Genomic DNA, 17270 nt, shown 5'->3' with positions numbered 1-17270 from the left:
AGAAGAAGAAGAAGAAGAAGAAGAAGAAGAAGAAGAAGAAGAAGAAGCAGCAGCAGCAGCAGCGGCAGCAGTGGCAGCAGCAGCAGCTTGAATGGATGTTGGCTCCCCCTGCCTGGAAAATGGGACCATTACTTCTTTTCTAATCTGACCCCCAGACTCAGGACTTCCTCTATTTTCTGCATTTTGGGGTCTGTTGTTTTGCCTTGAAAAAAAAAATGTGTTCCCCCGAATCAAGGAGCGGTTGCTGGTTCAAGGGAAAATCTGGGACTAGGAGTCTTAGGATACGACTTCTGTGTGGTTCTGATAGAACTTGCTGTGTGACCTTGAGAGAGTCACTCCCCCTCTCTGGGCCTTGACTTTTTCATCTTTAAAGAAGGCCTGGAATCCCCATTCTTTTGAGGAGGAGACAAGTTCCTAGCCAGTGGTGACCTAAGGGAGGAGCTGCAGCAAAACGCTACCCCGACAGTCCCAGATGGTCCCTTTGTTGATTCTGACCGTGGTCTCAGGCTTCATTTCCCCACAGCAAGGGAAGGAGTCTCTGCTTACAGAGCACCAGTTAGGATCGGCAGGACAGCGCCACACCCCCCGCCCAGTCCTAGAGCACCCCTCTCCCTAGTTCCTGAGCACATCGCCCTCTTCCTTGGAGGAAAATTTGCCCCCAAGCAGCCTGGGCGGTAAGAGGCTATCACTAGGGCAGACCTACAGACACCTCGTCCCCTCACCCCACCCTACAGTCTCAAAGTTGAGTCCTGTCCCCTCCTGCAGTTTCCGGGAGACTCAGGATATCTGGATCCGCTAGAAAGTGAAGCCTTCCTTGCCTAAAGAGACTTAAACCCGGATACTTAACCCCCGCCCCGGCCTCGGCTTCTTCCTCCAGGCACGATCGGGTCAAGAGAGAGAAGCGGAAGCTGCAACCCCTCACCCTGAGTGACCGGAAGCAGAAGACCACGGAATGTCCCAGGCGGGAACAAGAGGAGGGGCTGGGGAAGAAAGGAGGGATGATGAGTTCAGACTCCCTTTGGAAAGGTTTCCAGAGAGCGCTACCAGGGGCAACCCGAGGGGCTTGGGGAGTCCCTGCCTTGTGCTCACTGTGCGATGCCCGAGTGATGCCGAGGCAGGGGGCTGGAGCAGGTGACTGCTGGCAGCTACTGTCTGTCTGTGATTGGACCGAAGGACTAAGGGGAGAAAAAGTTTATCTGCTTCTCCCAGTGCCTGCACACCGTGGTGGTTCAAAAGACACAAGGGGGAGGGGCGCCGCGGCTCTGCTTCCCAGTGCTTTGGGAGACTGAAGTGAAAGGAACGCTTGAGCCCAGGAGTTCCAGACCATCCTGGGCAACAAAGCAAGACCCCCCCCCCGCCCCCGCCATACCAAATAAATTAGCCGGGCACAGTGACACACGCCTGTAGTCTCAGCTACTCAGAAGGCTGAAGTGGGAGGATAGCTTGAGCCTAGGAGATCAAGGCTGCAGTGAGCCGTGATTGCACCACTGCAGTCCAGCCTGGGCGACAGAAGGAGACTCTGGTTTTTTTTGTTTGTTTTTTTTTTTTTTTTTTGTTTGTTTTAAAAAAAAAAAAAAAAAGACGCAAGAGCTCACTGTGAACTCCTGGTTCCTTCCTCCCCTCCTCACACTTCCCAGAACTCTTCCTGTCACGGTTCCTAGACAGAATGCTGGGATACTATCTACAAGCTGTAGTAGGCTTGTAGTAATGGAATGTCCCCTTGAGGGGTCCCCCCACAGCCACCCGCTGCCTCTGGAGTGGGATCTATGGAGGTGGGGTTCTAAGCGCCTCTGGGGAGTATGAGGTAGCATCTCAGGGTGTGGCAGAGGCTCGGACACCCCCAATAGAAGGTCTGTGAATGGAAGGGACATAGGCAGGAGCTCTCTCAGTGATGGCCTTTGTCTTCCAGGATGAAGAGAGGCAGTAAAACACCAGGAGAGCGGGGCGTACTTTAGAATTCCTGGACCCTTCCCCAGGCTGCTAGTCAGGACAAGGAGCTCCTGGTTGTCTCTGCCACTATCTTGCTACGCGATTTCGGACAAGCCATCTCCCTCACTAAGCCTAAATTTCCCCATGTGTAACGTGTGGGCATTGTACCCTAGAGGCATCAAAGTCCCCTACAGGACAGATGCTAAGTAAAGATAGGCTAGGAGCAAAGCGGTCTGGGGTGGCCTGACGAGAGCCACACGAGGCTCTTCTCACTGGGAGAGGCTCTTTGAGGAACCGAGAGTTGCTGGGACCCAGCCCGCGGCGAGAGAGCAAACAGAGCGGCGCTCCCCTCCCCCGACCCCGGCCCTTTGTCCGGAATCCAGCTGTGCCCTGCGGGGGAGGAGCGGGCTCGCGTGGCGCGGCCCCAGGGCCCTGGCGCTGATTGGCCAGTGGCGCGGGCAGCAGCCGGGCAGGCACGCTCCTGGCCCGGGCCGAGCAGATAAAGCGTGCCAAGGGGCACACGACTTGCTGCTCAGGAAATCCCCGCGGTCTCACCTCCGCGCCGCGAGAGAGAGCCCGACAGAGGCCCGGGACCCCATTCTCACTTCTTTTCTCCTTTGAGGCTGGGGCAACTCCCAGGCGGGGGCGCCTGCAGCTCAGCTGAACTTGGCGACCAGAAGCCCGCTCAGCTCCCCACGGCCTCGCTGCTCATCGCTCGCTATTCTTTTGCACCGGTAGAAAGGTAACATTTGGAGGCCGCCGAGGGACGGGCAGGGGAATGAGGGATCCTCTGACCCGGCGGGGGCTGGGAGGATGGCTCTTTTTGTTTTTTCCCACCTAGCCTTGGAATCGCGGACTGCGCCCGGAGACAGACTCAAACTTACCCTTCCCTCTGACCCCGTCGTAGGATGACGCCTCATCCCTCGGGTGCGTCCACTGTCCAAGTGACCGGTGAGACGGAGCGGTCCTTTCCCAGAGCCTCGGACGACGAAGTGACCTGCCCCACGTCCGCTCCCCCCAGCCCCACTCGCACACGGGGGAACTGTGCAGAGGCGGAAGGGGGAGGCTGCCGAGGGGCGCCAAGGAAGCTCCGCGCACGGCGCGCGGGGCGCAGCCGGCCTAAGAGCGAGTTGGCACTAAGCAAGCAGCGACGGAGTCGGCGCAAGAAGGCCAACGACCGCGAGCGCAATCGAATGCACAACCTCAACTCGGCGCTGGACGCGCTGCGCGGTGTCCTGCCCACCTTCCCAGATGACGCGAAGCTCACCAAGATCGAAACGCTGCGCTTCGCCCACAACTACATCTGGGCACTGACTCAAACGCTGCGCATAGCGGACCACAGCTTCTACGCGTTGGAGTCGCCGGGGCCGCACTGCGGGGAGCTGGGCAGCCCAGAAGGCGGTTCCCCCGGGGACTGGGGGTCCCTCTACTCCCCAGTCTCCCAGGCTGGCAGCCTTAGCCCCACCGCGTCGCTGGAGGAGCGCCCCGGGCTGCGGGGGGCCACCTCTTCCGCCTGCTTGCGCCCAAGCACTCTGGCTTTCTCAGATTTTCTGTGAAGGAACCTGCCTGTCGCTGGGCTGCGGGTGCTAAGGGTAAGAGAGAGGGAGGGAGCCCGAGCCGTAGAGGGTGGCCGACGGCGGCCCTCAAAAGCACTTGTTCCTTCTGCTTCTCACTGACTGACCCCTGGCTGGCCCAGGCCTCCGCAGGGGCTGCAGGCTGGGTTCATTCCCCGGCCCTCCCAGCCGCGCCAACTCACGCAGCCCTTGCTGCCCGCGCGAAGTGGGCATTGCAAACTGCGCTCATTTTAGGCCTCCTCCCTGCCACCACGCCATAATCTCATTCTAAGAGTACGAGAATGGTAGCACTACCTGACCGGAGCCGCCTAACTTCTTGGGTCGCCCTACCCTCACTCAAGTCTATCTGCCTCTCAGTCTCTTACCACCCCTCCTCCAATGTGATTGAATCCAATGTTTGATCTCTCAGCGCTTGTCCCCTTGCCCTGCTCCGAAGACGCTGCCGATCTTCTCTACTCCCAATCAGGTCCGGGGTTTCAGGGCGCCTCACTCTGCCTTAAAGCCACGAAAGCGACCCTCTGCCTTCTCCTCGTGCACTTTTCGGAGCCATCGCCCTCCCGGGGCGGAAGACCAGGCTGTAAACTGGGAGAGCCCAGCTCGGCCAGGGAGCACCTCCCCAGCCTCCCTGCGAGCTGCGCCTGAAACGTGAGCGCTGCAGGTGCCTGGAGCACCGTGCCTGTTTTGTTTTTTAATCAGTTTGTAAATTATATGATGTCTTTTGAAATCAAGTTTGGTACAGTAAATTATATGCTCCCCCCGCGCCGTTTTACACATTCGTATTTATTAATGAGATTTCACAGCAAGGAAAAGTCTATATTTTGTATATTCGATTATTTAGGGATTGCTGGATGAGATTTTAAGCCAATTAAAAAAAAATGGACCTTCAAGAAACCTTGGCAAGGTGACTTCATTGTGCGCTGGGGAGAGGAGAGCTACAGTCACTACAGATGAGGAAGAGCACCTCTGTCCAAGGAAAGGGATGACACTCTTTCTAGAGGTCTGGACTAGAGCTAGGGCAGATTGGGTTTGGAGAGCTGTAAGTCTTATAAGTAATTATTGGTCCAGCCTCCTTTTTTCTATATAGGGCAATGAATACTCTTATTTCAAAGAGAGGTTTAGAAGAAAGACAAGCCTCCAGCTAGGACTACTGACTCTCACTTGCCGGCCCTTTCCCCAACTCCACCAGCCTAGCTCTAGAGCAACTGTTGGTTGCACTTGGGGAAGGCAGACAGTAATAATCCAGTGGCAGAGTCAGAGTCCTCGGAAACACAGCTGGGCTGGGCATCCTAGGAATTTTCCCAAGGTGCTTAGAGGCCTAGCACATCTCCTGAGCATATTTTACTTCCCAGGCACTGAGGTGGCTGTGTCTTGAACTTGCTGAACTGAGCAGCCAGGAGTAAAGAAAGTGGAGTGTCTGACTGGAATCTCCGGCAACGCCCGCTCCCTCATTACCTGGCAGCCTTGATTGAAAACTTGTCGAGAAACTGTTCAAGGTTTCCAGTCACACCATCTCTCTTACTGGCAAGGTGGAATAGGACTGGTGCAACATAGGCACTGAAATCTGTCCCGGGAGTGCCAGTAGAGCACCCCTACATCACTTCAGAGACCCCTAGGACCTCAGAGAATGTGGTCTAAGCTGTAAGGATCCACAGAGTTCGCCTGCTGTTTGGGAATAGGCAAGTGGAGGACAGGCACCCTACCTGCTAGTTGAACTCCAGAGGCCTCCTTGAATTGGTCAGGGGTGTCCTGGGAAGAAGTGGGCCAACCCAGGTTGGGTGTGGTGCTGCCAAGCCCACCTCCCCCCGCCGGGAGCTGGCGGAGAGGTTGCTTTTCCAGCACATTCGAGTGCAAAGGTGATGTCTTCTCAGGGGTTAACACCTCTTGCATCTCTTTCTCTCCTGTGCCCTACCCAATGCAAATGGAAATTTTCCCGTCTCTACCATAAATCTGTAAAGTTAGCTCAGAGGAGACTTGTCTCAGTTATCAGCTGCAGGATTTGGGGGCGGGAAGAGGGACATGGCAAACAAACGAATGAACGAAGGTGTTGTTTCATTTTGTGGCTTTAATCTGGGAGGAGGAGATTAATGGGTTATTGATGACCTCTGCAATAGCCAACTTTCCACCTGGGGCACCGCCTGGGGACAGGTGTCAGCAGCTTGGGAGTTGCACAAAGCAAGTAAACACCTGTGATTTGCTGGGCGTTGGGGGTAGGGGGTGGGCAGACATAAAAATCAAGAAGGTCTCTTTATCCTCGCAGGACAGTAGCAAGGATATAGACACAATCACTCAAGGCCCAAGAAATATTGGTGGTTGGGGGAGGTATGAGCCACAGGATGGAACATCAAACTGTTACCTTGGGGCTGGAGTGCCGGGAGCTTGCCGGAGGAGGTGGCATTTGGGCCAGGACTAAAGGTTTGGAGAAGAATTCTTCAAGTGGAAAGATTCTTTTTCCTGTGGAGGGCTGTGTGAAGTAGTGTTCATCATCTAGGCAGGGGACTCTCTGGGTACAAACGACCCCCAGAAGCTGGAGAAGCGTTTGCTGCGTTAACGTTCTCCAGGAGGCAACCGGGTGAGCTGCGTTCTCCCCCATAGCCCAGTCCTTCTCCCGCTTTTGAGGGCGCTCATTAAGGAGCTATTAGTCACCCAACACACACAGACTGGTCCTCCGCCCCACAAATTAAAACACGCACGTTCGGGTTAACCAACTCAGCTGCTGGGCCGCCACCTTGGGTTGGGGCGGATTAGACCCCGGAACTGTCAGCTCCACTCTCCAAGTCAGGAGCAGGCGGAGGAGGGTTTAGATTTTCTTTGAATCACGGAGGCAAAGTTTAGGGTTCGGTGTTGGATGAGCTCCGTCTAAGTGTGTAGAATCACGCTGGGGTGGGAAAGCACGCCCATGCCTCTTTCCAAAGAATCCCTCAGCAAGAAGAACTCGGAAACATTTCTAGGCGTGGCCTGTCCAACTAGCTCTGCACCATCGCCCCCGCATCTTCCACCTCTTGCAGCGTTTTGAGTCCTGGGGCTTTAAAACCCGCGCTGCTAGCGGTCTCTGCCCGAACCCTGCCTCTTTACCGTCAGCCAGCGCTTCTTCGGCTGCGGAGCCTGCTGCGGTCTGAAACCAATAGTGCCCGAAACCCGGGCAGGAAAGACTCTCGGGTCGAATGGCTCTTCCCCCCTCTTCTGCTTTTGTCTGAGCCCAAGACTGGCTTCCAGAAAAACAGCACATGAATCTTGCCTCTCCGTCCAGTCAAGCCGCGCTGGCGCACAAGCAGGTAGATTTATGGTGCCCTGCCCCCATCCCACCCCACCCCCAGCCGGCCTTAATCGGAGGACAAAGCGTCCCGGGGCCATTGGAATGCTAATGTCTGGGAGCCAGGCCGCTGGGCTGGCACAAAGGTAGGCGGGGCCCGTGGCGCACGCGACCCCACAGGCGCACACGGTCCCTTCTCTCCCTCGCGGACTACCGGGCCGTGTGACCTTGGACAAGTCTCCTTGCCTCAGCTAATCCACAAGAGAAGTTGGAAGGAGTTCCTAATATCTTTTCACTGGGTTTATGGGTGCCTAACACAAGGCTGACACAAGGTGAACGGCGCCACAGTCCCCTCAAGACCGGAAACTGAAAAAAACCCTTCAGACCCTGAGACTAGAGACAATGTGTGGGGAGGGTCTGGGGATTCACCTGAGAATGTGGCACAGAACAACCGCTGGGTACATTGTAATTACATTTATGTAAGGAATACTCTCTGCTGTGTGCCTTTCCGTCTGCCCCCTTTAAAAATCCCTGCAGACAGATTTCAACAAAAGTGTGTGAGGAAGCGGAGGGGTGGGGTGGGGGGTGGTGACTCTGCTAACTTTACCTGGCTGTTCTGCCTTCCAAGGGCCAAGTGAGCAGTGAGTGACTTGAGGCTAGACACTTTATCTCCGGTACCCTCCTACAGCCAATGACGGGGACACGGCAGTGTGGTCACATCCATGGAAACAGAGAAGATGACTTGCCCAAGGCCCTCAATCACTAGGCGAGTTGTTGCAACAAACTAGGACTGACGCCCTGGTTCTAAGCTGGCAGTTTGGAACTCTTTCCTCTGTGCAGGTAGATAGGAGTAGATAGGAGCTGGTAGATGGCGAATCAGTCTATAGTAATATGTCCTTTGACTAGAACCGGGTCCTTGGGGTCTTATAAGGTCCAGGGGTCCCTGAGCTTTGGCCTCCCTGGACCCCTAACGAAGTTCCAGGCTCCTGTCTGCTGCCTCTGCTTCTGGGATCAGAGGGCCAAGGGCGACGGAGCCGACGCCTGTCTAGCTGAGCCTGTCTAGCAAGTGCTCTGAGATCCTGAAATGCGGCTGCGCGCCCCTGACCATGGTGCTGAAATGACCACGTAGATCCATGGCGAGAGGTGCGTCCGGGAGCGAGGCGTTCTCTTACTGAAAACCACCTATCAACCCCCTCTGCCCACGATTCCAGTCCGTAGTCCTAGGGAGGCCCCTGTGGACATGCAGACCCAGAGTACTGACAGGTTTCCCTAGTGAGAAGAGGAAAGCAAGGTCTCTGTTGCTACTGGCTTGCCTTTCTCTCTGTGCACCTTAGGACTCCCGCCCTTATAAATTACGGAGCTAGAATTAAGTAACTAGCTTAGGACTTTCTGACAGTATCTGAGAAGCCTGAGGTGAACAACTTTAGAAGTTTAAGCTGAGGCAGCCCTAACTGGGAGAACTGGTTTGGAACTTTGCCCTCAACAGGGCTCTCATTATTTGGGTTACATGCTTTAGTTACTCCAAGAACAAAGCTCAAAGGAAGTCCTCCAGATGCATACACAGGAGATCAAAATAGTTAAGAGACATGATTTTAGAACCCCACAGACATAGGTTCAAGTCCCAGTGCTGCCACAACCTAGTGGTTTTCAATTAAACCCCGTTGCCTCTCCTAAGAACTAATTTCCTCATTTATGAAGATGGGACAATAGATAGTGGCCACATAATTGGGCTATTGTACTGATTAAACATGCTTGTCCACCCTTCTAAGCTTCCATAAATGGTATTTACTATAATTAGCATCTTTATTTGCCTCGAATTCTTCTCTTTCTCAGCTGGGTACAGTGTCTCATGCCTGTAATCCAGCACTTTGGGAGGCAGAGGTGGGCAGACCACTTGAAGCCAGGAGCTCGAGACTAACCTGGCCAACATAGCAAAATCCCATCTCTACTAAAAATTTAAAAATTAGCCAGAAAAATCCCATCTCTACTAAAACAAAAAAAAATAGCCAGCATGGTAGAGCACACCTGCAATCCCAGCTACTCAGGTGGCTGAGACATGAGACTTGCCGGAACCCAGGAAGTGGAGGTTGCAGAGAGCCGAAATTGTACCACTGTACTACAGCCCGGGCAACAGAGTGAGGCCCTGCCTCAAAAAAAGAAAAATTTTCTCATTTTCCCCCATTTTGGGGAGGAAAGGGCTTTTGTATGAATTTGAATTTTCTCTGCACCCCTGTGTATTGTAAACCAGGCAAAAGGCCAAGAGTCACCCATCCCTTCCTGGTAACCTTACCCTTCCTGAGCTCTAAGATCAAATGTCCAGATGTCCCTAGGGCACCCCAAATGAGAAGTCCAAAATGGAAATCCTCTCCTGGTTCCCCAAGCTAATGCTGTCCTCTTTTCCTGATCTCACTAAGTAGCATCCTTCATACTAGAAATCTGGGGTTCATCTTGGTCTCTCACTACCCATATCTAGTTAACCCTCAAGTCCTGCTGGTTTTCTTTCTCACTTTTTCTTGAACATGGCTCCTCCTTTGCTTCCTTATGACCACTGCCCTAGTTCAGGCTTTTATCTCTTATCTGCAGAGACTACCTAACTGATCTCTCTACTTTTAGTCTTTTTTTTTTTTTTTTTTTTTTTTTTTTTTTTTTTTTTTGAGACAGTGTCTCACTCTGTCTGCCAGGCCAGCATACTGTGGTATGATCATGGCTCACTGCAGCCTTGATCTTCTGGGCTCAAATGATCCTCCCACATCAGCCTCCCAAGTAGCTGGGATCACAGGCATATGCCATCACACAGCTAATTTTTAAAAACAATTTTTGTAGAGACAGGGTCCCACTATGTTGATCAGTCTTGTCTTGAACTCCTGGGCTCAAGTGATCCTCCCACTTTGGCCTCCTAAAGTGCTGAGATTACAGGCATGAGCCACCACATCTGGCCCCACCTCTAATCTTGACACTCATCATTGCACCCTCCATGCAGCAGTCAGAGTTCCCATCTAATATGTGAATATAACATTATAACTCTCCTGTTTGATCTTCAAATGGTTTACAATCATTCCATAGGATAAAGTTCATGTTCTAGCTGGGAAGAATTGTATAGTGTGAGCTGCAAATTTATATGAATAAGGGCCCAATTTCCAGATGGTTCACTAACAATCAGTATAAACATGCACAAATTCCTTAATCTTTATTTCTGTTTCTTTATCTATAAAATGGGGATAGCAATATTGCCTTTTAAGGTTCTAGTAAGATTAAAGCTAGGTTGCTGTAGCAGAAACTCTCAAATAATTCAACCTGAGGTGAGTATTCTAGGTGGGTGGGAAACTCTGTTCTATGACACCATTCTGGGACTAGGATCCTTTCATCTTCTTCCTCCACCAGCTCCCAGATCCTTGCCAACCAAATGGTTGAAGCTGCATTGCCATAAGTCCCAGCCAGTGGAAAGGGGAAATAAGGCATGGAGGAGGCTTACCTACAGTCTTAAAACTTACGCTCAGAAGTAGCACACATCACCTCTGCTCACATTTCACAAAGAGAATATGATCACATAGCCTCATCTAGCTGGAAGAGGGACTATGTGCCTAGAAGAAGTGAAGAATGGATTCTGGCAGGCAATGGGCAGACTCTACCACAGCATCGTGGTCTAGATTAAATTGGATTACATATGCTATTATTATTTGTTTTTATCATCAAAAGTCAGGTATGCTTAGGCCAGAGTCCTGCCACACCAGTCTCTTTCTCACAATGCCTCATTTACCCTGAGAGTTACCCTCCAGGAGTGATGGCTTGCTTGAAGTTTTCCCTTTACACACACTCAGGTACCCCTTCAATGCTTTTCCCCCTACCCCCCACACACACTGTTCTGTCTGTCTGAACCTTCTCTCTCGTTTTCCTTCCCCAACCTCCAACATGGATATCACCTTTGCCTGGGAGCTTTCTCTGCACTATGCCTCCCTCCTTGCTCCCTGCTCCCATAATATCCTATGCATGTGAATATTGTAGCAGTTTTCAGGTAGTGTAGTGATGGTTTATATGCACTCTTCATTGATCTGTGAGATCTCCTCAAGGGCAGAGACTATGTCTCACTCCAGTTGCCCAGGCTGGAGTGCAGTGATGTGATCACAGCTCACTGCAACCTCAACCTCCCAAGCTCAGGTGATTCTCCCACCTCAGCCTCCTGAGTAGCTGAGGCTACAGGTGTGCACCATCACAGCCGGCTAATTTTTTGTATTTTTAGTAGAGATGGGGTTTCACCATGTTGCCCAGGCTGGTCTCAAACTCCTGGACTCAAGCAATCCACCCACCTCGGCCTCCCAAAATGTTGGGGTTACAGGTGTGAGCCACTGCGCCCAGCCCAAATGCCACAGGTTTTCAGAATGAATTAATGAGTGAGTGAATTGACTATTAATAAATGAATAAAAGGCATTGCAATTATTTGTTTAGAAATCTTTTCCCTCCTCAAACTGGCTAGCACATAAAGACCAAGGAATATTTGTTGAATAAATGAATGGATGAATGAGTCATATAGAGGCCCACTAACCCTCCTGCTTCATATCCTCCTCTGCACAAAAATAACCTGTCCTTGACTGCCTATAAACCTATTTCAGAAGATGTCCCATCTGACTAAGTGATAACAGATTATCACAACAGTACTGTATCATTGTTTCTGAGATCTATGGTAACAATGCCCATAGTTCAAGTGTAGTTGATTGCTCCTGAGAAACTCAGATCCCTCCTGAGTCAGTGGAAAGAGCATGAGGCTTGGGATCTATCTCAACTCCAGTACTTCATATTCTATTACCTTGGGCAAGTTGCTTAGCCTCTGCAAGTAACTTGCTGTAGCTGTCATTTTTCCAGCTACAAAAATGGAGAAAACCGCACTTACTTCACAGGATTTCATGAGATGAAGATAAGGTAGACTCATTAGAGCACCCATCTTGTCTCTGTCTTATTCCTACAGATGACTAGCGAAGAAAGCATGAGCCAGACTGACCTTCCCAAATTAACCAGGCAAGTGTGTTGGGACTTGCCCAAGCACCCAAACCTGATCATTATGGAGACAAACTGAGGCTCCTGCTCTCCTAACATCCTCACCAGCTACACTGCCTCTGTTGTACTAGTTACCTATTGTTGCATAACAAATTATCCAAAATTTAGCTCCTTAAACCAAGAAACATTGATCATGTGTGGCTTCTGTGGTTCAGGAATCCAGATGTGGCTTAGCTGGTTCAGGTGTTTCATGAGGCTGCAGTCAAGGGATCACTTAGGAATGTGGTCTTACCTGATGGCTTGACTAGCATAGGAGCCACTTCCAAGCCCACTCATGTGGTTGTTGGCAGAATTCAATTCCTCAAAGGCTGTTGCAGTGAGGGTCCCAGTTCCTCACTGGCTTTTGGCCAGAGACATCCTTCAGCTCCTTGGCATGTTGGCCTCTCCATAGGGTGGCTCACAGCATGGCAACTGGCTTCCCTCAATGTAAGCAACCAAGGTGTGAAGGGGGGACATCCAAGCCAGAGACATGAATACCAGGAGGCAGAGATCATGGTGGGTATTTTACAGGCTGCCATCACATTGGCAATAACAGAAACCTTTGCTTCCAATTGCTTCTCAGCCTTCTGGCTGAGATCAAACATAAAACTCTTTGTTACCTGCTTTCCACACCCCAGAGACAGGCAGATAGATAGAAACATGTACACACACACACACACGCACGCATGCACACGCATACACACACCACTACCTCCTCAGGGTCAAATATACCAGAGTTCAAAAAAAGAAAGCCCAGGTAATTTGACTCCTGGGGCTAAAGCAGATGTCTCCCTGTCCCCAGTACTGGGTTGGCTTCCAAGAAGGGCCCAGGGGACTGCTATGTGTGCATTTGAGCCACCCCAGCTGATCCCTGACATCCATTCACACAGGCTTTCACAGGCCTCCCTGCCCCCACTCCCAGAGGCATAGATTTAGGATGTCTGGGGCCTGAACACCGCACCCACTGAAGGGAAATTTACTGCCTCTAGAGAACCAGGGCCTGACTTGGGGTCTTGAATGCATCTTTTTCCCCTTTGCCTCTGCTTTATTAGGTTAATCATTGCTTGAATCGGTTGCCATGGTTTGGGCAAACCCATGGCGACTCTATAATGAAGCCTGAAAGACTCGGACCCCATTTATCATCCCCAGTGTTTGGGAGGCCCAGAGCCTCATTTGCCTCCCCCAGGGTCTGGGCACCACCCTTCTGCCTGGGGCCCCCAGGGCCCTTTTGAACGAGGAATGAACAGGTGGCGACTTGGAAGGGGAGAAAAGGAGACCCACACAGGTGGAGTGAGCAGCACACTGCACATTCCCCCACCACACACACACACACACACACCACACACCACACACACACACACCACACACACCACACACACACACACACACACACTTAGTTTTATGTTCCATTCCTGGAGTTCAGACACAGACCAAATGCACAGGCAGCCCTCTGACCTTTTCTTTCTGGGAAGTGGGAGGGAAAAGAAAGATCTTTAGTTAAAAGGGGTCTATGGCTGCCCTTAGAAATAGGGAAACCCATGTCTCAGCAGATCCAGGTGTTGTTACACCCTTTATTCCCTGGGCATAGATTGAGCAGCATTGCAATCTTGCAATAGGGACAGATGGAGTCAAGTCTAGTGAGGAACTAGAGGCATACAGAGGTTCAGCAACATGTTCAAGGTCACCCATGGTAGAACCCAGAGCAAGTTAAATGTACTATGGAAAATTTCAAAAGTAGAGAGAAGAGCACAATGAATTCTCAGATATTCATCACCCAGATTCAAGAATTATCTACTCACAGCCAATTATATTTCACCTACATCCCCACCCTTTTTCCCCAGCACTCTCTTCATGAATTATTTTGAAACAAATTCCAGATAGCATGTAATTTCCGCAGTAAATCTGTCCCCAGTATCTTTTTTTGCTCAGCAAAAATTGCATATATAATGCTGTAGCTGACAGTATTGAATCCAAAGTCAGACAGACAGCCTGGGGTTCAAATCCAAGCCGTGCCCCTTCTCAGATGTGTGACATTCGGCCAATGGCTTTGAGGCTCTTTTCCTTAACTATAAAAGGATACAATGTTACTTTTCTCATAGTGTAATTGTCAAGATTAAATAAAGTAACACATGACAAGTGCTAGCACCTGTGCAGAATAAATGGTGGCTTTTAAGATTTCCATTCTTATGACCATTACACCACCAGGAATGACTGTCATCCTGGCAGGAGGTCAGCTCTTGACCTCCAGTGGCCAGATCTCTTGATGCAGTCCCCTGAAATGAAGGCCCTCTACCTCATCATCATCCCCTCTACCTGGCACTGAATTCTGACAACACAGACCTCAGCAGTGAACCTGGCTTCAGTTGCTGACAGCCCCTGGCATCTACTGTTCATAGTATACTCAATTCTGCACCATGAACCCCAGAGTGAACAAAGCCAAGTCCCCACTTCTGCTGCTCTTGCGTCTCAGGCTTTCTAACCTCTTTCTGACCTCTGGTCCCATTTGTTAGCAGATATTGACATACCTGCTTGAGGGTTGTACGTGTGTGTGCACTTGTTTCTGTGTGTGTGCTGTCACTACGTGTGAACCAGCACATCCCTGAGCTTCCGTGTGCTCATCCTGTGACCTGCCCTCTTGCAGTTTCTGGTTGACTGACAGAGACCAGAGGAAAATTAGTCAAGCAAAGGCATGAAGGTATAAGCACAGCACTGAGACTTCCTAGAGGTGGTAGGGAGAAAACTCTGCCAAACGCATAAGACTGAGAACAGAAAAGAGGGGCAGGCAGAGGGCTCTTTGCAGGCTGTAGGCATGGGAAGGGAGGCAGCCTGCCTGGGTGCACTGTGTAGGTGAGGCCTGAGTCCCAATAACTGACCTCTTCAGGAGAGGTTTATTCGGGGAAATCACCCACACCCAGAAGGGATCTCACCCCAGAAGGGATCTCTGGGCTGAACGGCATGTCCTCCCCACAAATCACCTATCTTTTCTTAACGACAACTAATTTTTATTGAGAGTTTACTATGTCTAAGCACACTGCTAGTGCTTTCCATTTGTTAGTCTCTGAGATCATAGACTAATTATTAGAATTATTATTTGCATTTTACAAATGATGACACTGATATTGGTTAAACAACATGCTGCCAGTTACCTAGTAAGAGGTGGAGTTAGACTTGAACCCATGCTGTCCTGACCCAGAGCCAGTGCTTTTAACCACTGCTACTTTGCATCACTGATATGCTCCCCTTTTCTTTTCTTTGTTTTTTGAGTTTGGATTTTGGATACTTCCAAACATAGACAAAAGCAGAGAGAATAGAATAATGTGTCTTCATGTACCATCCCTTAGCTTCTGCAACCATCAATTCATGATCAACCTCATTTCATCAGTTTGCCTCCACCCCAAACCTGCATAGACTTTATTTTTGGTGGAAAATTTTAAAATACATCCCAGGTATCTATCATCCCACTGGTAAATTCTTCAGTGCCCATTTTTAAATGATAAGAATATTTTTAGAAACATAACCACCAAACTATTTTTACAATGCATGAGAAATTCTGAAACATGATCTAATATCCAGCCATAGGCAAAAGTCTCAAATTGTCCTTTTTTTTTTTAAGTACAAACAAACAAACATCCTCCCAGCCTGTATTCCAGATGCCTACTGGAGGCCAGGACCAAGGCTCCAGTACCAGCTTAACCCCAGGGCTTAGTGGGACCAGCCTTGAGCAACTCACCTCCCTCCCTTCTTGTCCCTACCAGCCCCCACCCAAAAGTATGGTAACCAGTCATCTTGGTTTGTCCCAGACTTTTCCGGTGTTCGCACTGCAAGTCCCGTGTCCCTGGCAAACCCAGATGGTTGGTCACCCTCCGAAGAGCCAGAATCCTGGAGCTCCCCCCAGCCCCCACTTCCTTGTAGCTCCAGTGTGGGGTCACCCACCAAGAGCAGGAGGAGACCACTACTGAATTTCAAGGGCCCTCAGAATGACAAATAATCTACCGAAAGCTTTCGGGGCCCCAGGTGTGCCTAGCTCTGGCAAGGAGAGAGCATGAAGCCCCCCAGTCGCCAGCGAAGAATCTGGGAGCTTTTCACACCCAGGGGCCAAATTCAGCAATCTCCTCCCCTCCGTCTTTTCCCCTCTCTAGATCTAATGACAATCCAAAGAGTTCCTGATAGGGTTTTAAAAGATGCTCCTTCATTCACGTCCACCAAGCATGAAAATCCAGCTCGTTTGTCTCCATTCTTCCCCCTAAAGGCCTAGCGGGCTTAGGGCCTGCAGCCTCAAACTTGTCATTCACTTTTCACTTCCTTTTGTTGGATTGCCTTTATTTCATTCTTCTGTCCCCTCCAGGCACCCTCCTCTCCCCCTCCTCACTCCATCCCTGGCCTTCTACTCCAGCCCTCCCCCCAGCACTTCCCAGTCCCTGCTCCACATACAAAAAGCAGCAGACCAGTCTGAGAATTTCTTTACAGTTCCCGTGCTCTCCACCCCTACCCCACCTCTTCTCACTCACTGCTTTTAAAAAGTGATCGCAAAAAACCAGCAACAGCTCAAAAGGACTCCAGGAACAAAAATCCCTCAAGCCCAGGCTGGAAACGGCCTCAGGGACCACTGAGTCCCATTCTCTGGTTTCACAGCTGTGGGAGGCTGAAGGCCAGAGAGGGGAAGAGACTGGCCCAGGGTCACAACAGAAATAGTGGCAGAGCAGGGTCCAGCCCCGAGTGTGCCAGGGGCTCAGCCTGGACTCCCCCACTTAGAATGGATGGCCACATCTCTGTCCCCTTGACACAGACTCTATCCCCCGGTAGGACTCTAGTTGTCTGGGCCTAGAGTCATGGCTTGAAAGCAGGGGCCATGTCTAGGACATCGCTGTGTCCCTTGAATACTTAGCAAGTGGTAGGTGTTCAGTGGTGGCGGTGGTATTTTTAATAAAACTGAACTGAAAGAATGTGGGGGCCAGGCTGCCCCCTGCTCTTTGGGTCTCTTACTGGACATCTTATGGGCCATGGCTTTGCTGTAGGCCTAGGGAATAATGACTGAGACTCTGGGCCCAGAGGAGGGGAGGGGAGGTAGAAAGAGGTGTATGTTTAGCAGGCAGACGCCTTTCCAGTCACTGCCTCTTGTGAGAACAATCAACACTTGGGGCAAAGGAGAGAAGTGAGGTGAGCCCCCTTTCTTTAGGGGCAAAGAAAGTAGATCAGGAAACCTCAGCCCCCCAACCCCAACAAGGGCAGGGTGGTGGCGATGGGCATCTAATCTGTGACAATATGAAACAGGAGGGAGGGAGACAGGATCTGGTTCCCAAAGACCTCAGTGAGCACCTCTGACCCTGTGCTAGCAAAGGGAGGGGGGCTGAGCATGGAGCCACCTTGGCCTCAGAAGGAGGCATAGGCCGGGTTCAAGAGGATACCCCCATGGGGCTGGGCCTCTCCTCTGCAACCTGTGTGAAAGGGGCCACCAGGCACCCACCTGCCCAAGCTAGAACCCTGGTGCC

The 17270-nt window shown here is 51.0% G+C and overlaps 1 protein-coding gene across 1 annotated transcript; it reads left to right on the top strand.

Moving 5' to 3' along the window:
• The first annotated feature begins 2433 nt into the window (after window positions 1-2433).
• On the top strand, window positions 2434-4174 carry NEUROG3 (neurogenin 3). The gene is made up of 2 exons (XM_023204777.3): window positions 2434-2671; window positions 2837-4174. The coding sequence occupies exon 2, from the start codon at window positions 2838-2840 to the stop codon at window positions 3483-3485; it is 648 nt and encodes a 215-aa protein (XP_023060545.1). The 5' UTR covers window positions 2434-2671; window position 2837; the 3' UTR covers window positions 3486-4174.
• The last annotated feature ends 13096 nt before the right edge of the window (window positions 4175-17270 follow it).

The sequence above is a fragment of the Piliocolobus tephrosceles genome, chromosome 9 (assembly GCF_002776525.5).
Source record: "Piliocolobus tephrosceles isolate RC106 chromosome 9, ASM277652v3, whole genome shotgun sequence".
NCBI classification, from domain to species: Eukaryota; Metazoa; Chordata; class Mammalia; order Primates; family Cercopithecidae; genus Piliocolobus; species Piliocolobus tephrosceles.
This window is presented reverse-complemented; position numbering and strand designations above follow the sequence as displayed.